We start from the raw sequence: 21,792 nt of genomic DNA, 5'->3' as shown, positions 1-21,792 counted from the left end.
TTCAGCTTTGGTGCTTTCTATCAGCGCTTGACGTTCCGGTACTTTACCAACGCAGCTTCGACAGTTGACAATTATGATTACCAATTGCTGCTTGGTCCCCGCATGTCCTGACCTTGCCCCGCACCCGTTGAGGCTGTTGCCCTTTCCGTACTTGCCCAAGGCCATCTAACCTAAAAAACCGCCCAGCCCACGCCACAAAACCCCTGCTACCCGTGTAGCCGCTTGTTGCGTGTAGTGGACTCCTGACCTATCCAGCGGAACCCGAAACCCCACCACCCTACGGCGCAAGTCGAGGAATCTGCAGCTCACATGGTCGCAGAACCATCTCAGCCTCTGATTCAGACCCTCCACTCGGCTCTGTACCAAAGGTCCGCAGTCAGTCCTGTCGACGATGCTGCAGATGGTGAGCTCTGCCTTTCATCCCGCTAGCAAGACTGGCAGTCTTCACCAAATCAGATAGCCGCCGGAAGCCAGAGAGGATTTCCTCCGATCCATAGCGACACACATCATTGGTGCCGACATGAGCGACCACCTGCAGATGGGTGCACCCTGTACCCTTCATGGCATCCGGAAGGACCCTTTCCACATCTGGAATGACTCCCCCCGGTATGCACACGGAGTGCACATTGGTTTTCTTCCCCTCTCTTGCTGCCATTTCCCTAAGGGGCCCCATTACGCGCCTGACGTTGGAGCTCCCAACTACCAGTAAGCCCACCCTCTGCGACCGCCCGGATCTTGCAGACTGAGAGGCAACCTCTGGAACAGGACAAGCAGCCATGTCAGACCGAAGGTCAGTATCAGCCTGAGACAGAGCCTAAAACCGGTTTGTCAGACAAATTGGAGAGGCCTTCTGTTCAGCCCTCCGGAATGTCTTTGGCCCCCTGCCACACCTTGAGACGACCTCCCCACTCTACCACAGGTGAGGGATCAGCCTCAATGCGGGCAGTATCCCGGGCAACCACAGTCGTAGTCCGATCGGGGGATGCGTGGGACGAGCTGGCCGTCCCCGACAAACCCCCATCCGGACCCCCACAGTGATGCCCATTGGCAACAGCCTCAAGCTGTGTGACTGAAGCCAACACTGCCTGAAGCTGGGAGCGAAGGGATGCCAACTCAGCCTGCATCTGAACACAGCAGTTGCAGTCCCTATCCATGCTAAAAACTGTTGTGCAAAGAACGTCTGAACCAATCTACAGAGAGCGCAAACAAATCGACAAAATTTAAACGGTTATTAAAATACGAGATTGCCTAGTAAATGCAGTAATGCTGCTACTTGCGCACTGCTGACACACTGCTCGGCGGCGGAAGGAGACTACGGGATTTTACACTATTCAGGTACTAAAACGCGATGCTACAACTCTCAAATACTATAATACGCCCAAAATTTATGAATTGAACAATGCAAGTACCAAAAACACGCAAAGAAATTAAGAATGAAACTATGTAACAAATGAGTGAGCTAGGAGTATACGACTTTCTGCTGCAGCTGCTTATCCAACGGCGGCAGGGTTTAATGATGAATTATTACTGCTCTTACTATAACAACAACAATAATAATATAATGACAAGTTCTTTCAACTGCTTAGAATTGTAAAACATATGGTTCAGCAAAAAGTTTTCCGCCAAATCTTACTACTACTAGGTAAGTCGACGGAACCCTACTTTGGTTGGATTTCAGCTTGGTTTGTCTTATTACTTTGACACAAATAGTTTACAATGCAGAGTATGTGTGGCAATTTAGAATCATAAAGAGATAATAATTGCTACAATGCAGTTCCCCTTTAATAGACTTTTTTCACAATGTGTGGTTACTTACAGGGTCAAAAACCAGCATCTGGCACAGCAGGTGCACTGCCTCATGCGTGGCCTGTGAGGAGAGAGTGTACAGGGCAGCCATGGAGGGCGGCTTAGGCGCACGTCGCAGCATGTGGGTTCGTGCCCCGTCACAAGCGTACCGCATGTCTTCCAGCGACGGTGTGCCAAGTAGTTCCGTTATTAACTCCAGCTGAAAGACAGAAATAATCATGTTTTAACTATGTGATCTAATCTGCACTGCAACAAAATCTGACCGCACAATCAGAAATAGGTGATTAACTAAGAAAGTTTTTGCTTAGGGATCAATTTCATACTACATTTCACAAAAGCCAACTTCAAATTTTTCTACTCTCTCATGTCGCATAGGAAATTACAGTTAAATAACTATCGTCATTTATGTTTTCTTTAGGGTAATACATAATCCCATGCAATGCACTCCAGAAAAAAGGTGCAGGAACAAGTAAAAATCATATTCAGTTTCTCATGTGCTAGACTGGGGGCAAAGTCTACATTTTTATCAGTTGGTTCTTAAACATTTGGAAATAAACTTTCGTAGAATTTCAAAATGCATACCTGTCTCAAAAATTGGGTTTCATTGACTTTAAAATCACTGTAATGTTTGCTGTAGTTAAAAAGCTACATCTAAGTACAAAGCCTCCATTTCACTACATATTTTAGCCTTCACAGGCCTTGAGATAATCATTCAAAATGCTACCAGCCAAAATGGTTTATTCTTGATTATATGCACAAAATAGCTTTTTCATTTTCTTTTTTGTCAGATGTTTAGAATCTATTCTCTTGAATGTACGTTTATTGTACTTGCACAACTGCACTGGTGTTCAAAGAAGTATGTACTATTTCTGAAAAAAGTTGGAGATTCCCAACAAACCATAACATTGTTTTGCATCATTCTATGCATGCAAAAGGTGCATTAGTGCTAGAGAAACTACAAGATGTCAAAGTAATCATTGTTGTGACACAGGACAGAGCAGAGTAAATACAGCTGTTGTGTAGTGTACTGGTACTTTTTCGCTCACAGCACACAATTCTATTTACAAAGACAAACTATCAAAATACAGAGATGCCATTGGTATGAATGAAATTTTACTTATGTTGTAGTAGTGCATGTTGTACAATTATATAAGCAAGTTGTCTACTTAATCTGTGGAATTGTTTTGTTTGTACAGCTTTTTAAAGTAGTCTTGCTCTGTGTGTTTAATTCAATGAATAAACTAGAACACTAGACACTCATAAAATAATTAGTTTCTGTTGACCATTATTTGAAAGGGATTTGAAACCCTGTTCAACACCCACTCTATGAAGCAATTTCTGGTGTCCACCAAGGGACCATCTTCCAGCGAGGGGAATCTGAAGAAGAAGGGATTGCCGAAACAGCTGCTGAAAGGATGGAGGCAGTCAAGGTCTGAGTAGATTCATCAACGCTGTCGTGTGGCAGTACAGGGGGGATAGGAGCAGAGTAGAAGGCACCCCAATCAGCGTTAGATAGGGCCCACCTGGGAGGGAGACGGAGCGAGAGACACTGAAGGAAGGTCAAAACAATCGGGTAATGGCCGCTGTCACATAAGTCATTATAGACCCCCCACTCAATGAAGGGAAGAAGGCCGGCACTGCAGATGGAGAGGTCAACGGTTGAAAAAGTTCCGTGCGGCACACTAAAGTGTGTGGGAGCGCCTGTGTTTAGTAAACAGAGGTCAAGCTCTGCCAGAACAGCTTCAACTGTCCTGTCCAGGGCAGTAGTCCTATGACTACCCCAAAGAGGGTTGTGGGCATCGAAGTCCCCTAATAACAGGAAGGGAGAAGGGAGTTGTCGAAGAAGGGTGGTGAGGGCACGGGATGTGGGCGGCCTACCAGGTGGGAGCTAAAGATTACAGATTGTGATGGGAGTGGCCAGATGGACCCCGACAGCAATGGCTTCCAGAGTGGTACGTAGGGGAACCCATTTACTAACATCGTCCTTGCGGACCAAGGTGCAAACGCCACCAAAAGCCCGCAAGGGGCCAATTCGGTTCTGACAAAAAGAGTGGAACCCACGAAGGGTCGGTGAGTAAGAATTGACAAAATGGGTCTCCTGGAGCACAATACAAGCAGCAGAGTAGAAGGAAAGAAGGGGCTGCAACTCTGGAAGGTGACGCAAATATCCGTTACAATTCCACTGGAGGATTCTCGAGCCGGAGTCCAAAGTAGAAGTGATCGGACCGAAGTCGGTCGCGCCACAGAGTCGCTATCCGTCACCGATAAGGATGGGATAATATGCATATAGGTGGGTTCAGACTCTGTCGGTTCATTGACTGTAGGAGGGGAAGGTTGCACCTCAGGAGGTACCAGAGGGGCCCCGCCCTCGTTCCTGCGTTTCTGCTCCTTCTCTCGGGAAGGAAGAGAAGGGCAGACTTCAGCGAGGGCAGGCACGGAATTACAACGGGCAATCTCGGCGCCCACCGGGCAGAGATCACACTGCCGACGTGGAGCAGTAGATCACCTTTCAGGAGGGAGCCGGGAAGAGGAAGAGGAGTCCTCGGAGGGAGCTCCGGTACCGGCGGTTGCCGAAGGAGGGGGAGGGGGAGGGGGAGGGAGGAGGAGGCTGAAGGCACGGGGCTGGGAAGAGGAGGGATGGGAGGGGGAATGGACGTAACTGAAGCAAAAGTGTAAGTCGTACACACGGGATGGAGCCGGAGCCTCAGTGTAGGTGAGCCGATCTGTTTTGTACTCTTGAATCCTACTTTCTTTCTTTCACAAACACCGGGCATGTAGGTGAGTGTGGAGAATGCTGCCCATTACAATTTACACACATTGGCGGGGGAGCACAGGCACTCCCCTCATAGGGGGGGTGCCCACAGTCACCACAGAGGGGATCAGTGGTGCAGCGGGAAGACATGTACCTGAACTATAAGCATTTAAAACATCTCATCGGTGGTGGACTATGAGGTTTTACATCACACCAATACACCATTACCTTGACCTTCTCTGGGAGGACATCCCCCTCAAGGGCCAGGATAAAGGCGCCCGTAGCGATGCGATTGTTTGGAGGGCCTCGCTGCACACGGCAGATGAAACGAACCTCTCGGCACTCGAGGTTAGCACAGAGCTCCTCGTCAGTTTGCAGAAGAAGATCTCGGTGAAAAATAATGCCCTGTGCCGAGTTCAAAGACTGGTGGGGCGTGACGGAGACTGGGACGTCACCGAGATGGTCACAAGCACGCAGGGCATCAGATTGGGCAGCAGAAGATGTCTCGATGAGCAAAGCAACGGACCCCATTTTACTCATCGATTCAACTTCGCCATACCTATCTTCAATTGTCTCCACGAAAAACAAAGGCTCGGTCGCAGCAAAACTACCGCCATCCTTCCTGGTACAAACCAGGTACCGAGGGAGAGGTTTCAACCCAAGCTGGCGAGTTTGTCCCTCCTCCCAGGGGGTGGCCAAGGAGGGGAAGGCTGAAGGATCAGAAGAAGGAGTGTCACGTCTGCTACCACTCTTAGAGACAGCCACAGAATGGACAGGACGGTGAAGCTTTTGTCGCTTCATGCGCAAGGTGTCCACCCTAGTACCACCCGTTCCGATCAGGGGCTCGCCCCGTGGGCGCCACCCAACCACAGCAAGGGCCATCTGGCACGGCGGCCATTGCCGGGAGTTCTGGTGCCCCTGGGCATACACGAGGCGTTAACAGCTCAGGTACTAGGAGTGTGATCCCTGTCGTTTCAGGGAGTTCAGCCAAGTGGGTACTTAACAGCCCTACGGACTGGCTACTGTGCTGGTGACCTAGCAGGAGGTGGGCCAGGGTGCAAAGAGAAAGGGGAGGGGAGAGGGAGAGGAACCTGCACCACGGAAGCTAGGTAGGGAGTTCATCCCCAAATGGGAAATTTTTGGAAATGGAGGTCACACCCCAAAGGGACTAAAAACGCTGAAAAGGAGATGGAAACAGCAAGCTAAACAATAGCACAGACCAAAAAAAAAGCTAGGACGATTGCCAAGTCGACATAAAAGAAGTCCACTAAGAGGGAAAAGAGGGAGCAGGGACAAAGGAGAGGGAGGAAGAGGAACAGGGATGGTAATGCAGCCTTCAAAGTAAAGGAAAGGAAAGGAAAGGAAAGGAAAGGAGTCTGCAATAGCTCGGGGCCCCGTGCGCGCCACACACGTATCCACAAAAGGACTGTGGGCCCCCTGGGGGGAACGTAATCTAGAGTCATTCAATTTGGAGTTAGCTCCTCGGTGTTATCGAGCGAGAAGTGCACACCGTAGACCACTAGTGGTTTACCTGTTGGACTGGGCTCTGCGCTTGAAAGAGGATGCGTCGCCCAAGAAGCTCCCCGAAGATGCAGCCGACGCTCCAGACGTCTACAGCAGCGGAGTAGTGCCGCGCGCCCATCAGTATCTCAGGCGCCCGGTAGTACTGTGTCACCACCTCCTGAGTCATGTGCTTCGACTGGTCTGGCTCCTCTACGCGTGCCAACCCGAAGTCGCAGATCTGTCAAAAGGTGACACGTCAATAAACTCCGACACCAGAAAAGTGGAACTGAACGTAAACTGGAAAGTAGTAGGATCGTACCTTGAGGACACAATTGCTGTTGACAAGTAGGTTCCCCGGTTTTATATCACGGTGCAAGATGCGTGCAGAATGCAGGTATTTCAGACCTTCGAACAAAACCGAAGAAAATATGAGTGCACAGTTTTAAAACAAGATTGTACTTTAATTTTGTATTAAAGTATAATTAACTCTTCATTCAGTTGCTTGTAAACAAGACATTTCATCAGACCTATTTCGACTTAAGTTATTGTTCCCCTGCTGAAAAATAGTGTGAAAGAAAAGATAAAGCTACATACTTGGCACACTCAGTTTACACAAGTACTAGTTGGCTGTAACAACTGGCAAATGCACTAGGGCAATCACAGCTAGAACCTAACTAAAGCAGATCTCGATTAGTGTGCTAAACCTCTGTGTGTGTCGTTTTAAATGTGTAATATGGATGTTCAGTGTTGAACTGATGGAGTACACAACAAAGGGTACTTAGTACAGTACCGCGCATCATGGTGTCTTCTTGTTCCAACGACAAATAGAGTGCAGGAAGGCTGATACTTAAATGCCTCTATGCATGCTGTAATTAGTATAATCTTATCTCCAGAATCGCTATGCTATGGTATTTAAATGGCAGAAGAATCTCTCTAAATTCTTGAAATTCTGCAAATATGTTTTTCCGTCTATCTTTGAATGTGTGCCAGTTAAGATTTTCTAGCATTTCAGTGATAGTATCCTGTGAATCAGACAAATTGTGACTGTGCATGCTGCCCTTCTTTGTACACATTCCATGTCCCTGTTAGTTGTACACAGTTCAGCAACATGCTAAAACAGGATGCACAAGTGATTTGTAACCAATGGCATTTGTGTACTGACTACATTTTCTGAGTATTCTGCCAATGAACTTAAGACTGCCACCTTCCGTACATATGGATCATTCCATTTTGTATCCCTGCAAAATGTTACACTCAGGTATTTGCATGAAGTGCCTGTCTTTAACTGTGAATGATGATAATGTAGCCAATATAATACTACATTCCTGCCTTTTGAAAAGTGCATAATTTTACATTTAATGCAAGTTGCCATCTTTTGGTAACTTTGAAATCTTATCAAGAATTGACTTAATATTCCTGCAATTTTTATCACAATGCTTCATTATAGATAGCTTCATCATCTGCAAATAGTCTGAGGTTGCTATTAATAGTCTCTGCCACGTCACCAACATACAACACGATCAACAAAGCCCCCAGCAAACTTCCTTGAAGTTACTTTTCCATCTCTCACTGGTTCTCTGTCCAAGATAACATGCTCCAGCCTCCCTGCCGAAAAATATTCAACCCAGCCCCAAATTTTATTTGATACCACATGGAATTGTAGTTTTGATAATAAAAATTGGCACTGTACTGAAACAAATGCTTTTCAGAAACGATTTACCTAATTGCTTTGAGCCATAGCTTCCAGGTGTCCTGTGGGAAAGCACAAACTGAGTTTCACACAATCTGCGTCCTCGGAATCCACGGTGGTCAGTACGGAGAAGGTCGCTCTGTTTGATATACTTCATTATGTTCTAGTTCACACTACATTCTAGGACTCCACAACAGAGGAATGTCGATGAGATTAGACAGTAGGTTTGTGGATAACTTCAGTTAACCTTCTCACTGATCAATATGGCCTTTGCTTTTTTTCCAATCACTGTGCTCTGTTCTTTGTTCAAGGGACCTTTGGTGTATTATAATTACAATGGAAGCTAACTCAGCAACAAATTCTGTACAGAATCTAACAGGTAGTATGTGAGGTCATGGAGCCTGTTAAGTTTAAGCAACTTTAGGCATTTGTTCACACTGCTGACAGTAACATCGATATCACCCATCTTTTCAGTGGTGAAAGAATTATGCTACGGCAGTACACCTGCTTCTTTCTTTGTTCAGTATTTCTCCTTTTGCTTTTCTGCCCTCAGTTTCAACTTCAGCATCATCCTCGGATGTCTGGGCACTAACTCTGGTGCCACCGACAGCTTTTGTACATGACCAGAATTTCTGCTATACTAGTCCTCGCAGGCTCCACACATTGTCTTCTTGGTAGCCAATTTTGTTTCATTCAGCATGTGCCTATCTACAGTCCCATGCTTTGTTTTAACACGTATCACACATTTTTTTTACAGAAGTTTCTTTGCAGTGAAATTACACTATGGAGTATTCCACACATCAAGAATGGTTCTAAGTGCATATTTATCAAGTACATTCTCCAATATTAGAGAAGGAAAGTTGCTACTCACCATATAGCGGATATGCTGAGTCACAGATACGCACAACAAAAAGACTCTCACAATTATAGCTTTTGGTCATTATGGCCTTTGTTAACAACTCTCTCTCTCTCTCTCTCTCTCTCTCTCTCTCCCCACAAACGCAACTCGTACGCACAACTGTGTGTTGTGGTTTCAGTTGCCTGAGACTGCAGTCGTGTGTGTGTGTGTGTGTGTGTGTGTGTGTGTGTGTGTGTGTGTGTGTGTGTGTGTGTGTGTGTGTCAATCCGAGTTTGTACTATGTCTTTAATGAGCTTTCCTTTCTATGAGGCACTAGCTTAAATGGATATTGATGAGGTAGGGAAACTGGATAGAAATACTGTGGTGGAACCATGTTGGCATTTGGATGCTTATCTGAGGAAACCTTAAGAAAAGTTAAATCTAGATGGCCATTACGGTGTCACACTTGTTTTCATTGTTGGTACAACTGCCTTACGGTCACTGACGATGTCATCAGTGGAAATGGTAGGTGCATCACTGTTATATCTGGTGGAATTTAATGGTACACAAACCAAGTGAAAGGCAGCCATCCGCCTATAGCAGACCAAACTGTGGCACACAGAAACACGTAACAAAAAACAATATTCACATTAGGCTTTGAGATCTCGGCTCGGTCCTTTTCCAGTAAAAGCACACCGCACAACGTGCTCCTCCACTTTGGTGGGTGGTCACGTTTGGATGTTTGTACAGTTGCATGTGAATGTGTGCACCTTTTAGAAAAAGACCGAGAGTTCAAAGGCTAATGTTTTCTGTTAGGTGTTGATGTGCACCATGTATTGGTCAACTATAGGTGATCGGTTACCTTTCCCTTATTTAACATATCTGCCCATCTGGAAATTTACGGGATTTAATTGTACATACTTTATCTTCACGATGCGTTTATCTTAGTTTTGCAGCTCGAGTACAATGTCTGTATTGCATGCTTACGTATTGTCTACACTTTTTTTTCAGTTACTCAAAGAGTACAGAGAGTTAATTTGGCTACGTCTAACAGCAGAATGTGTGGTTCTATAAATATCAAGATAACAATAGAACAAATTTTTGCGAAATGTCAAATTTAGAGAAAATAGCGCAGTTTAAATTAGGGCAAATACTGTGTCAGTGGACCTGTCATTCTACACACTAGGTCTACCTGTTACCTATGACCTTACGAAACTTCCTCAAGAGGGAGTGTGCTTCCATTGTGACAACGGATTGCGAAATGTCGAGAGTGTGTGTGCTTCCATTGTGACAACGGAAATTAGTAAAGATACACAAATTATTCCACAGTTTGCAACTTAGACGGGAGAGAGAATTTTAAAAATCATTTTGTATACATTACGACTTCAGTTTTAATAATCAAGTTAATTCTGTCACGTAGCTGTCAGTTTCAGAACCCGGTGACGCGTTCTGACACGTGTAAAGTGTTAAGTCATCAATGACGAAGTGGCCAGTCTCTTAAGGTGTTACCTCTCTCGACAAAACGTGGTTCGAACGGAGGAATTAATTAACGAACGAAACTCTCCTCACAATGTCGGTCACCGACTACGGCAAGGTACGACACTTACTGATAATTTCCTGATCTCGACGAGTAGAGATACATATTATCGTCGTTCGAAGATTTTACAGTACCGAGTCTCACGACTCGCTTTAAATATTGCGAGAAATAAAACAAAATCTTTGTTTGAAGAAATCGGGCAGTGGAGATAAGGAAATAGAAATCGCAAAATGCATTGCTAGGAGCACTCAATGATGAGGCTTTTCGAGCCAATCAATGTGGAGCAGTCAGCTGGTGGGCTATTTTCCCTCTCATCTTGACAAAAGAATTTACAGTAGCGGAAGCAGAGCTCTACAGACGCGATCCAGTAGACAGACACACCGGTGCGGGTAAAGTTATCGAAGACGTTCCGAGTGATCGGCAGATGCAGCCACAACTGGCCACACGGGACAACGGGCGCGCCACAGTCCTTCACGACAGAGCACAGTCAGAGTGCCTAATTCGTTCACCGTGCTCTAGGAGTAGCGTATTTGACTGTCAAAGGCCCCTGGGTTCCAGTTAACATTCAATACACTGCTTGGATTACGAGTAACATTTATCAGCAACTGCGCCCAAATAATATCAGTACGAGTCACCCTCGTTGTGCCAATGGCTTTTCAAACAAGGCAGAGCAGCAGATGCAGCGTCAGGGGTGGGAAACTGACTCACAGAGGAAGAATAGGCAACGACCGATGACACTAGGATGCAGAAGCAAAAGGGAAACAACTGCACGAAAGAGACATACTGTATAACCGTAGGTCAATGCCTCGATTATCTCTCCATCGGCAAAGATTCCACATTCGTTTCCCACTCGTGTCTCGGTAGGTCACAGCCAAAGAGGAGGTGATCGTGAGAAAAAGATTTGTCAACTAACGAAAGCGTAACATTCTAAGAATTGGAACGTGGAATGAATCAGTTCTAAATATGGTGGGAAAGCCAAAAAATCTGAAAAAGGGAAATGCAAACAGTCGTCTTTTATGTGGCGGGCGGGCGGGCAGTGATGTGAATGGGAAAGAATTCTGCTCATTTAATATAGATAATACAGACAGTAACAGAAAATGGTGTGACGGGGCAGAATTCACCACGAATCGTTAGGTAGGTCAGAGAGTGAGCTGCTGTGATCCTCAGTCGTAGGTTTATCTTCATCCGAATCGACGACAGAGCAACGCCAGGTATACGTGGCACCGTCACGAGCAGAGGTCGAACAGAGAGAGAAAGTATACGAGAATGTCGAACGTGTAACTCGGCGAACTCAGCGTCACCTTCGATTTGAGCATATAATGGAGACGAGAGTATTCCACGCATTTATCGGAGGGGATTGGGGGAGTCGAGTATCGAACGTTGCGCCATAAAGGCCCCTCTCTGGCCCGTTCCAACGCGATTATAGTTTGCCCGGCCCTATGTTTCCGTTTCGTAGTTATTAGAAGCTGGTTTCACAACACTGTGCTGCTGATACCGACTTCTCGTGTGTATCGTAGACCTTCAACTGCATTGTATATAAGTCGCTCGTTTTCTGCTTAATTTTCGCTCCCATCTGTAATATTGGGTGGGGTAAACTATTCCGTATTTTATTTTATCTCATACAAAACAGAGCTGGCTTTGTCATGTGCTGCTATGTGGACTTTCGTGTATTTGTTACTATTTACTAATCTTTCTGTGAACTGCTCGATTTAAATGCATGTTAAGTATACTGCTTTCGTTCTATTTTATTTTTGTTTGCATCTGTTCTCCGTAGTTTCTCGTATTTAATGGAGAACTCCGTGTTAGCAGGCTCTGACAGTATTGATATTCAAGTTCATCACACCTCGGAACGAAATGAGTATGTAATTCTATCCCGGACGGTATTGCATCTTGCCACTGACATTGACTCGCAGACTGTGCGCGCGGATGAGTACGGTTTGTAATCCTGTCGACTAGAGCATTCTGCCTTGCGAATGTACAAATGCGACAGTAGCCACTTAAAAGTTTTCATTGATTTTTTTTTAAATTAGCGCCCGGTCCGTGACTTAGGAAACAGTAAAAAACGAAAATGGAAACCAGCAGCAACGGGAACGAAACTCAAAAAATTGGAGAAACTAAAAGCAGAAGAAAAGCTTACAAATCCACTACATAAAGGGGTTGGTTGTCTCCCCCCCCCCCAAAAAAAAACAAGCTTCAAATACTGACGTCATATCACTGGCACTAATAAACTCGAGAACGCGATCGGCCGAGCGCGTGTCATCTGCTAAAATGGACGATATATCAGGCGACAGCTGTAGACGGGCGCGTAACGGAGTAAAACAGGGCCACTCAATTAAAAGGTGTCTTACCGTCCACAGCTGAGTGCAGTGGGGACAGAGTGGGGGAGGATCCCCGCTTAAAAGATGTCGATGGCTAAAAAGACAGTGCCCTATCCGAAATCTAGTTAAAATTACCTCCTCCCGACGACGCGTTCGGGAGGAAGAGGTCCAAGCACAGGGAAGAGCTTTCACGTCCCGCAATTTATTATGGGGAAGTGTCGACCAATGTGCGTGCCATAAAAGAACAACACGACGACATAAAACGCTCCGTAGATCGGCGAAGGGAATCGATCGAATAGCTGGCCGAAGAAGAGAGACTGCAGCCTTGGCCGCTATATCGGCCGCCTCATTTCCACAGATACCAACGTGTCCTGGGAGCCAGAGGAACGCCACCGAGACGCCCCCAGGTGGAGCAAGCGCAGGCAGTCCTGAATCCGGTGGACCAGAGGGTGGACAGGGTAGAGAGCTTGGAGGAGAGAGCTGAGAGAATTTGAACAGTTAACATACTGTATCCGCTGATGGCGGCGGATGTAGTGGACAGCCTGGAGAACAGCGTAAAGCTCCGCAGTATACACCGAACACTGGTCGGGAAGCCGAAATCGATTTGGGGTGTCGCCAACAATATAGGCACTCCCTACACCTAACGACGTTTTGGAGCCATCAGTGTAACTAAATGTGGCTTCCTTCATTTGTGCACATAGAGCAGCAAATGCCCGACGATAAACAAGTGAAGGGGTACCATCCTTGGGAAATCGACAAAGGTCACGGAGCAGGCAGATCCGGGGATGGAGCCAAGGCGGTGCTGTACCCCAAGTTGTCAAGAAGGTTTTAGGAAAGCGGAAGGAAAGAGAATGGAGCAGTTGACGGAAGCGGACTCCCGGTGGTAGTAGGGAGGAAGGGCGGCCTGCATATCCTACATCTAAGGAGGCGTCGAAAAAAATGTCATGGGCTGGATTAGCAGGCATGGAAGACAGATGGCTAGAATAACGACTCAGAAGGACTGCTCGCCGATTGGACAGCGGAGGTTCAGCTGTCTCAGCATAAAGGCTTTCCACAGGGCTGGTGTAAAAAGCGCCAGACACTAAACGTAATCCACGGCGGTGGATAGAGTCGAGACGCCGACAAATAGACGGCCGAGCAGAGGAGTAGACTATGCTTCCATAGTCCAATTTCGAGCGCACTAAGGCGGCGATAGAGGCGGAGAAGGACCACTCGGTCCGCTCCCCAGGAGGTACCATTCAGGACACAGAGGGTGTTGAGGGATCGCAGACAGCGAGCCGAAAGATAGGAAACGTGGGAGGACCAGCACAGTTTTCTGTCAAACATAAGACCCAAGAATTTAGCGACGTCCGAAAACGGAAGGTTCTCAGGTCCTAGATGTAAGGAGGGTGGAAGAAACTCCTTACGTCGCCAAAAATTAACACAAACGGTCTTTCTGGGAGAAAAACGGAAGCCGGTTTCGATGCTCCAAGAGTGGAGGCGATCGAGACATCCTTGAAGACACGTTCAACAAGGCTGGTCCATAATTGGATTTATGGCAATGGCAAACAGTACAACACTCAGCACGGAGCCCTGGGGTACCCCGTTTTCTTGGGAGAAAGTACGTGAGGGAGTGGTGTTCACCCGCACTTTAAATGTGCGCTCTGCCATAAATTCGTGGAGAAAAAGGGGCAGCCGCCCTCGAAAGCCCCAAGAGAACAGTGTGCGGAGGCTGCCCTGTCCTCCAACAGGTATCGTATGCTCGCTCCAGATCAAAAAATATCGCTACTGTTTGGCGTTTCCGGAGAAAATTATTCATGATATAAGTGGAGAGAGCAACAAGATGGTCAACTGCAGAACGATGCTTTTGGAAACCGCATTGGGCAGGTGTTAAAAGACTGCGGGACTCCAGACACCAAGCTAAACGGCAATTCACCATACGCTCCAAAACCTTACATACACTACTCGTGAGAGAAACGGGGCGATAGCTAGAGGGGAGATGTTTGTCCTTTCCAGGTTTCGGAACAGGAACGACGATAGCTTCCTGCCATGGTCTGGGAAAAGTACTATCGGTCCAAATTCGATTATAAAGGCGAAGGAGGTAACGCAGACTATGGGTTGATAAATGCAGCAACATTTGGATGTGGATACCATCCGGTCCTGGGGCGGAGGAGCGAGAAGAAGAGAGTGCATGTTGGAGTTCCCGCATGGAGAAAACAGTATTATAGCTTTCGCGATTTTGAGAGGAGAAAGCAAGAGGTTGCACTTCCGCTGTACGTTTCTTCGGGAGAAACGCTGGCGGGTAATTTGAAGAGCTCGAAATCTCAGCAAAGTGTTGACCCAATGAGTTAGAAATTGCGACGGGGTCCACTAATGTATCATGCGCGACAGTGAGCCCAGAGACCGGGGAGAAACTAGGCGGGCCAGATAACCGTCGAATCCGACTACAAACTTCCGAGGAGGGAGTGAAGGTGTTAAATGAGCTAATAAAGAATTTCCAGCTTGCCTTCTTGCTATCGCGGATGACGCGACGGCATCGCGCACGGAACTGCTTATAGCGGATACAGTTGGCCAAAGTAGGGTGGTGGCGGAAAACGCGAAGAGCACGTCGCCGCTCACGTATTGCGTCACGGCATGCCTCGTTCCACCAAGGAACTGAGGGGCACCGGGGCATTTCAGAGGTGCGTGGTATTGAACGGTCCGCAGCTGTAAGAATAACGTCTGTAATATGTGTGACCTCATCGTCGACGCTAGGAAAGTGACGGTCATCGAATGTCGCTAGATACCAAAAAAGTGTCCAATCGGCTTGGGAAAACTTCCAGCGTCGCGGGCGCATATATGGCAGTTGAGGCTGCAGTCTAAGGACACATGGAAAGTGGTCACTCGAGTGTGTATCATCAAGGGCGAACCATTCGAAGCGCCGAGCTAGCGGAACAGTGCCGACTGAAAGGTCCAAATGAGAGAAATTTGTCGTGGAGACAGACAAAAATGTAGGGACCCCAGTGTTGAGGCAAACTAGATCCGCTTGGTGGAAGACGTCTAGCGAATAGTGAGCCACGCGGACAAGGATGTGGAGATCCCCAAAGCGGGTGGTGGGCATTGAAGTCCCCAACCAGCAAATAGGGGGGTGGAAGCTGACCAAGAAGATGAAGGAGATCAGCTCGTGCCATTGGTGTGGACGATGGAATGTATACAGTTCAAAGAGAAAAGTTATATCCAGAAAGGGAAAGACGGACAGCGACAGCTTGGAAGGAAGTGTTTAAGGGGATTGGGTGATAATGGAGAGTATCATGGAGAAGAATCATCAGTCTTCTATGTGCTGGAGTGCCTTCAACAGAGGGGAGATCAAATCGGACAGACTGAAAATGGGGGAGAACAAAATGGTCATGGGGACACAGCTTTCTTTCCTGAAGACAGAAGATGACCGGCGAGTAGGATCGTAAGATAATCGACAATTCATCCCGATTTGCTCGAATGCCGCGGATATTCCAGTGGATAATGGACATAGGGTGAACAGAAAATGGAGGAATGTGACCAAGGTTGCCGTCAACTCAGTGACAGCTCAGAGCTTGCGACCGACAGCATGGAATGGCAGTCAGCCGAAGGCAGAAGATCCTGATCCATAGGTTGTTCAGGAGCAGCTCCTGCCACCAGCGATCGGCCGGTTGATCTGCCGCCAGCAGTGCGCCTCGGCGACACAGAAGACGGCCGAGGGCGATTTCCGCCAGGTGGTGCTGTAGATGAGACACGCCTTGGCGGAGAAGGAGATGAACTGGGTTTCTTACTAGCCTTCTTTGAAACATGATGTTTAGATCAAGGAGGAACCGATAGTTGTGAAGTTGGGGTACGTAAAAAATACGAGTATGCTCTTTTTTCGAAGTCTTGGTGTCTGACTTTTGGGGTCAAGATTTAGCAGAACCCGATGAAGGGTGAGCCATAGAGCGGGCAGGCGTAAGTGGGGAGGTTGAACGGGCGATCTTTGTGCTGGCACTAAACCGTGGCACTAAAGCTGAGGTCGCATGTCTGCGTGGCCGCCTCCTTTGTTGGCTGAGGACAAGCAAGGACAGTGCTGTATTTTCCTGTCTGAGGCACGGTGGGCTGTCTACTGGCGAATAATTTTCGAGCAGCAAAGGTCGACACCTTTTCCTTCACTCTGATTTCCTGAATGAGCTTTTCGTCTTTAAAAATCTCGAGAAGAAGCAGCGTGGTCACCCATACAGTTGATGCAACGAGGGGATGGAGGTGGACAAGCAACCTCATGGGCATCCTTGCCACACGTAACACATTTGGCCAGATTGGAACAGGACTGGCTGGTGTGATTGAACCGCTGACACCGATAGCAACGCGTAGGGTTTGGGATGTAAGGGCGAACGGAAATTATCTCATAGCCTGCTTTGATTTTCGATGGGAGTTGAACTTTGTCAAATGTCAAGAAGACAGTAAGGGTTGGAATGATGTTCGTGTCAACCCTTTTCATGACTCTATGAACAGCCATTACGCCCTGGTCAGACAGGTAGTGTTGAATTTCCTCGTCGGACAATCTGTCAAGGGATCGAGTACAAACGACCCCACCCGGACAGGGAAGGTGTGTAGCAGTGAAGTACACAGCAATTTTTGTGCATTGAGCGCAGTGACTGATTCTAACAACAAGGTGCCATTTCGTAATCTGGAACAAGACTTTACAGGACCTGCAATTGCGTCGACACCTTTCTGAATAATGAAAGGGTTGACCATGGAGAAGTTGTGACCTTCGTCAGACCGAGAAACAACAAGGAACTGTGGCAACGATGGAAGGACTGTCTGTGGCTGAGACTCATTGAACTTACGCTTGTGAGCAGACATAGTAGATGATGAGGAAACCAATGCGAAAGTATCCCCCATGATTACCGGCGTCTCCGATGGCGCGCTCCTTCCTTGTGGGGTCCCTCTCTGAGGGCACTTCCACCTTAGGTGATTGTTCACACCTCAGGTCACACCTCCCGACAAACGGACGGAGGGACCAATCGGCACTTTCGGAAGGTATCAGCTCGGGTAATCACACCTCCCTGGGCTTGACCGTTACCAGGGGGTACGTACGTGTCCTACCTGTCTACCCGGGGCGGGGAATTACGCGTTACCCCGTCACCCGCTACGCATGAAAATGCGTGGGTCGGCCTTCAGACACACACAGGGAGGAAAAAAGAGAAAGGGAAAGGAAAGAAGAGAGGTCTCAAACGCCGCAGCGCAGAAAAGGGCAAAGAGAAGAGGTAAGGAAAAGAGGAGGACAGAGGAAGGACGAAGACTTGCAAGCGGAGAAAGCAAAGAATTTGTTACAGTTTCGAGCGTCCGTCTCCGGACGTAGGCACAAACCATACTCCAAGAGGGGGAGAAAGGGAAGGAAAGAGCCAGTGGTGAGGGGGGGGGGGGCGAAGATGGGGGATGGGGAAGGTATGCAGCCCGGAAAGGAAGGAAGGCCACATTAGCTCGGGGTCCTGTGCTAACTACACACGTATCCACAAAAGAGTTGTGGACCCCCTGGGGGGTTTTCATAGGAAGTTACCAGGTACTACAAACAGCACACTTTAGTACAAGTCAATGAAAATTTCGGTAGCCTCCATTAAATGCGAAAGTAAAAAAAGCGGATAGAAACAAACACAACGTAGAATGCGAGCAAAATAGTTACAATGCATTTAAGTGGAGGAGTCACACGGACTGATAAGCAGCAACAGAAGTGTCCACAGTGTATCATCCGACTAAACCAGATTCTGTTTCATACAAAACAAAAACAGAAATGGCAACATTTACTCCACCCAATATTACGCATGAGAGCAAAAACTGAGCTAAATAAGGGCAACTTATTTACAATGCGATTCAAAGTGTGCAATACACACGAGTAGATCGTAATCAGGAACATAATTTCCACTCGATAACAGCCATACGGTCGAAATTGAAATATTGGGTTTTACAAACAAATATACTTTAACCAGATACCAAACCTGCCGTAAAGTATAAATGAAAAATATTATCAACTAGTATTTGTATTTCGTAAAGCAAGAATAAGAACTATCGTGTCATATTTTATCGACTGGAAGTTCACGGCCACGCGATTCGGAGAGCTACGATTGCTTTCCGTCTCCGTATCGCTATGTGGGCCTTGCACTTCCGCGGGTGATTACCGCCTGAAAGGTAAAATCGAATTTTCTGACGGATAACAGAAAGGTGGGATTGTGTTTCACTCCTGTAACTTAAGTTCATTACTGTTAACACTATTTCGAAAGAATGTAAAACTTTTTACGTAACTCACCAATCATTACATTTTATTTTCAAATGCTAGTATTAAAGGGTGACAATGTGGTGGAGTTTACAGCTTGTGTGAAAGGAAATTGTAATGATAGTTTTCACACAGTCCTCCCACTGAACAAATGAAACATAAACATCATTACGCTTAAATATATCAAGAAAATATTTGACTTCTCCGAGCTGCTGGTAGTTCCCGCAATGGACAGGAAATTGATTCAGTATAGACTTCGCAACGACAAACGAAATAACTAATTGTTGGCACAACACAAGTGTAAGTTCGTAAGTATCATTATTGCGTCGTCCTGCGTTCTCTCAAAACAGCATAATGGTCTTCAGGGCCAAACCAGTTCGTGGTTTATAAAAACCAACACCACAGTTACAGAATGTGCATCAAGATGCTGCAAATGGCGGTCACTAAAATTATGACTCCTGTAGTTGATAGTATAATTGGTATGATGTCAACTTTATCCTGATGCCACATGTCTTTGACTTCCTCAGCCAGTTGGATGTATTTTTCAATTTTTTCTCCTGTTTTCTTTTATTATTATTTCTTTACTTTCTCAGACGTTAAGTCTGGTTGAGAATGGAAAGTGACGCGGACCTTGATCAAGCGTCACTTCCTATTAACTGTACGGTATGTGTTATATTGCATTTTGGAACTTTCGGGTAATTGAACATGTATCAATAATTACGGATTTCTGTAGTTGTATATATGTGTTTGGATGTAGCTGTATTGCATTGATGTACTGGTGGATATTGTGTGGTATGACTCCTGTAGTTGATACTATAATTGGTATGATGTCAACTTTATCCTGATGCCACATGTCTTTGACTTCCTCAGCCAGTTGGATGTATTTTTCAATTTTTTCTCCTGTTTTCTTTTGTATATTTGTTGTATTGGGTATGGATATTTCGATTAGTTGTGTTAATTTCTTCTTTTTATTGGTGAGTATGATGTCAGGTTTGTTATGTGGCGTTGTTTTATCTGTTATAATGGTTCTGTTCCAGTATAATTTGTATTCATCATTCTCCAGTACATTTTGTGGTGCATACTTGTATGTAGGAACTTGTTGTTTTAAAAGTTTATGTTGTAAGGCAAGCTGTTGATGTATTATTTTTGCGACATTGTCATGTCTTCTGGGGTATTCTGTATTTGCTAGTATTGTACATCCGCTTGTGACGTGATCTACTGTTTCTATTTGTTGTTTACAAAGTCTGCATTTACCTGTTGTGGTATTGGGATCTTTAATAATATGCTTGCTGTAATACCTGGTGTTTATTGTTTGATCCTGTATTGCAATCATGAATCCTTCTGTCTCACTGTATATATTGCCTTTTCTTAGCCATGTGTTGGATGCGTCTTGATCGATGTGTGGCTGTGTTAGATGATACGGGTGCTTGCCATGAAGTGTTTTCTTTTTCCAATTTACTTTCTTCGTATCTGTTGATGTTATGTGGTCTAAAGGGTTGTAGAGGTGGTTATGAAATTGTAGTGGTGTAGCCGATGTATTTATATGAGTGATTGCTTTGTGTATTTTGCTAGTTTCTGCTCGTTCTAGAAAGAATTTTCTTAAATTGTCTACCTGTCCATAATGTAGGTTTTTTATATCGATAAATCCCCTTCCTCCTTCCTTTCTGCTTAATGTGAATCTTTCTGTTGCTGAATGTATGTGATATATTCTATATTTATGGCATTGTGATCGTGTAAGTGTATTGAGTGCTTCTAGGTCTGTGTTACTCCATTTCACTACTCCAAATGAGTAGGTCAATATTGGTATGGCATAAGTATTTATAGCTTTGGTCTTGTTTCTTGCTGTCAATTCTGTTTTCAGTATTTTTGTTAGTCTTTGTCTATATTTTTCTTTTAGTTCTTCTTTAATATTTGTATTATCTATTCCTATTTTTTGTCTGTATCCTAGATATTTATAGGCATCTGTTTTTTCCATCGCTTCTATGCAGTCGCTGTGGTTATCCAATATGTAATCTTCTTGTTTAGTGTGTTTTCCCTTGACTATGCTATTTTTCTTACATTTTTCTGTTCCAAAAGCCATACTTATATCATTGCTGAATACTTCTGTTATCTTTAGTAATTGGTTGAGTTGTTGATTTGTTGCTGCCAGTAGTTTTAGATCATCCATGTATAGCAAATGTGTGATTTTGTGTGGGTATGTTCCAGTAATATTGTATCCATAATTTGTATTATTTAGCATGTTGGATAGTGGGTTCAGAGCAAGGCAGAACCAGAAAGGACTTAATGAGTCTCCTTGGTATATTCCACGCTTAATCTGTATTGGTTGTGATGTGATATTATTTGAATTTGTTTGGATATTAAGTGTGGTTTTCCAATTTTTCATTACTATGTTTAGGAACTGTATCAATTTAGGATCTACTTTGTATATTTCCAATATTTGTAGTAACCATGAGTGGGGTACACTATCAAAAGCTTTTCGGTAATCAATGTATGCATAGTGTAGCGACCTTTGTTTAGTTTTAGCTTGATATGTCACCTCTGCATCTATTATCAGTTGCTCTTTACATCCTCGTGCTCCTTTGCAGCAGCCTTTTTGTTCTTCAATTATAATTTTGTTCTGTGTTGTATGTGTCATTAATTTCTGTGTAATGACTGAAGTTAATATTTTGTATATTGTTGGTAGGCATGTTATGGGGCGATATTTTGCTGAGTTCGCTGTGTCTACTTGATCTTTAGGTTTCAGATAAGTTATTCCTTGTGTAAGTGTATCAAGGAATGTGTATGGGTCTGCAATGTAACTGTTAAATGATTTAGTTAGATGTGAATGTGTTGAGGCGAACTTCTTTAGCCAGAAATTTGCAATTTTATCTTTTCCAGGGGCTTTCCAATTGTGAGTAGAATTTATTGCTTGGGTGACTTCATGTTGCAAAATTATCACTTCAGGCATTTGTGGTATCATCTTGTATGTGTCTGTTTCTGCTTGTATCCACCGTGCATGCCTCTTATGTTGTACAGGGTTTGACCATATGTTGGTCCAGAATTGTTCCATGTCTATTATGTTTTTTTATTATTAATTTTATTATTATTATTAAATTATTATTATTATTATTATTATTATT

At 45.3% G+C, this 21,792-nt stretch overlaps 1 protein-coding gene across 2 annotated transcripts in view; it reads right to left on the bottom strand.

The window, feature by feature from the left end:
* LOC126202910 (serine/threonine-protein kinase NLK) overlaps positions 1-21,792 on the bottom strand; it is a 462,489-nt gene that overhangs the window by 43,038 nt on the left and 397,659 nt on the right. For both annotated transcript variants that reach the window (XR_007540200.1, XM_049936993.1), the window contains exons 5-7: positions 6,381-6,466; positions 6,090-6,299; positions 1,817-2,005 (exon numbers count right to left, since the gene is read on the bottom strand). Coding sequence is in view for 1 of the 2 variants with exons in the window: in XM_049936993.1 (XP_049792950.1) it covers positions 1,817-2,005; positions 6,090-6,299; positions 6,381-6,466 (485 nt within the window). In the remaining variant the exon portion in view is untranslated. The remainder of the gene's footprint in view (positions 1-1,816; positions 2,006-6,089; positions 6,300-6,380; positions 6,467-21,792) is intronic.

This window comes from Schistocerca nitens, chromosome 1 (genome assembly GCF_023898315.1).
Source record: "Schistocerca nitens isolate TAMUIC-IGC-003100 chromosome 1, iqSchNite1.1, whole genome shotgun sequence".
Classification (NCBI taxonomy): domain Eukaryota; kingdom Metazoa; phylum Arthropoda; class Insecta; order Orthoptera; family Acrididae; genus Schistocerca; species Schistocerca nitens.
The sequence above is the reverse complement of the archived record's forward strand: the minus strand, read 5'-3'. Positions and strand labels throughout refer to the sequence as shown.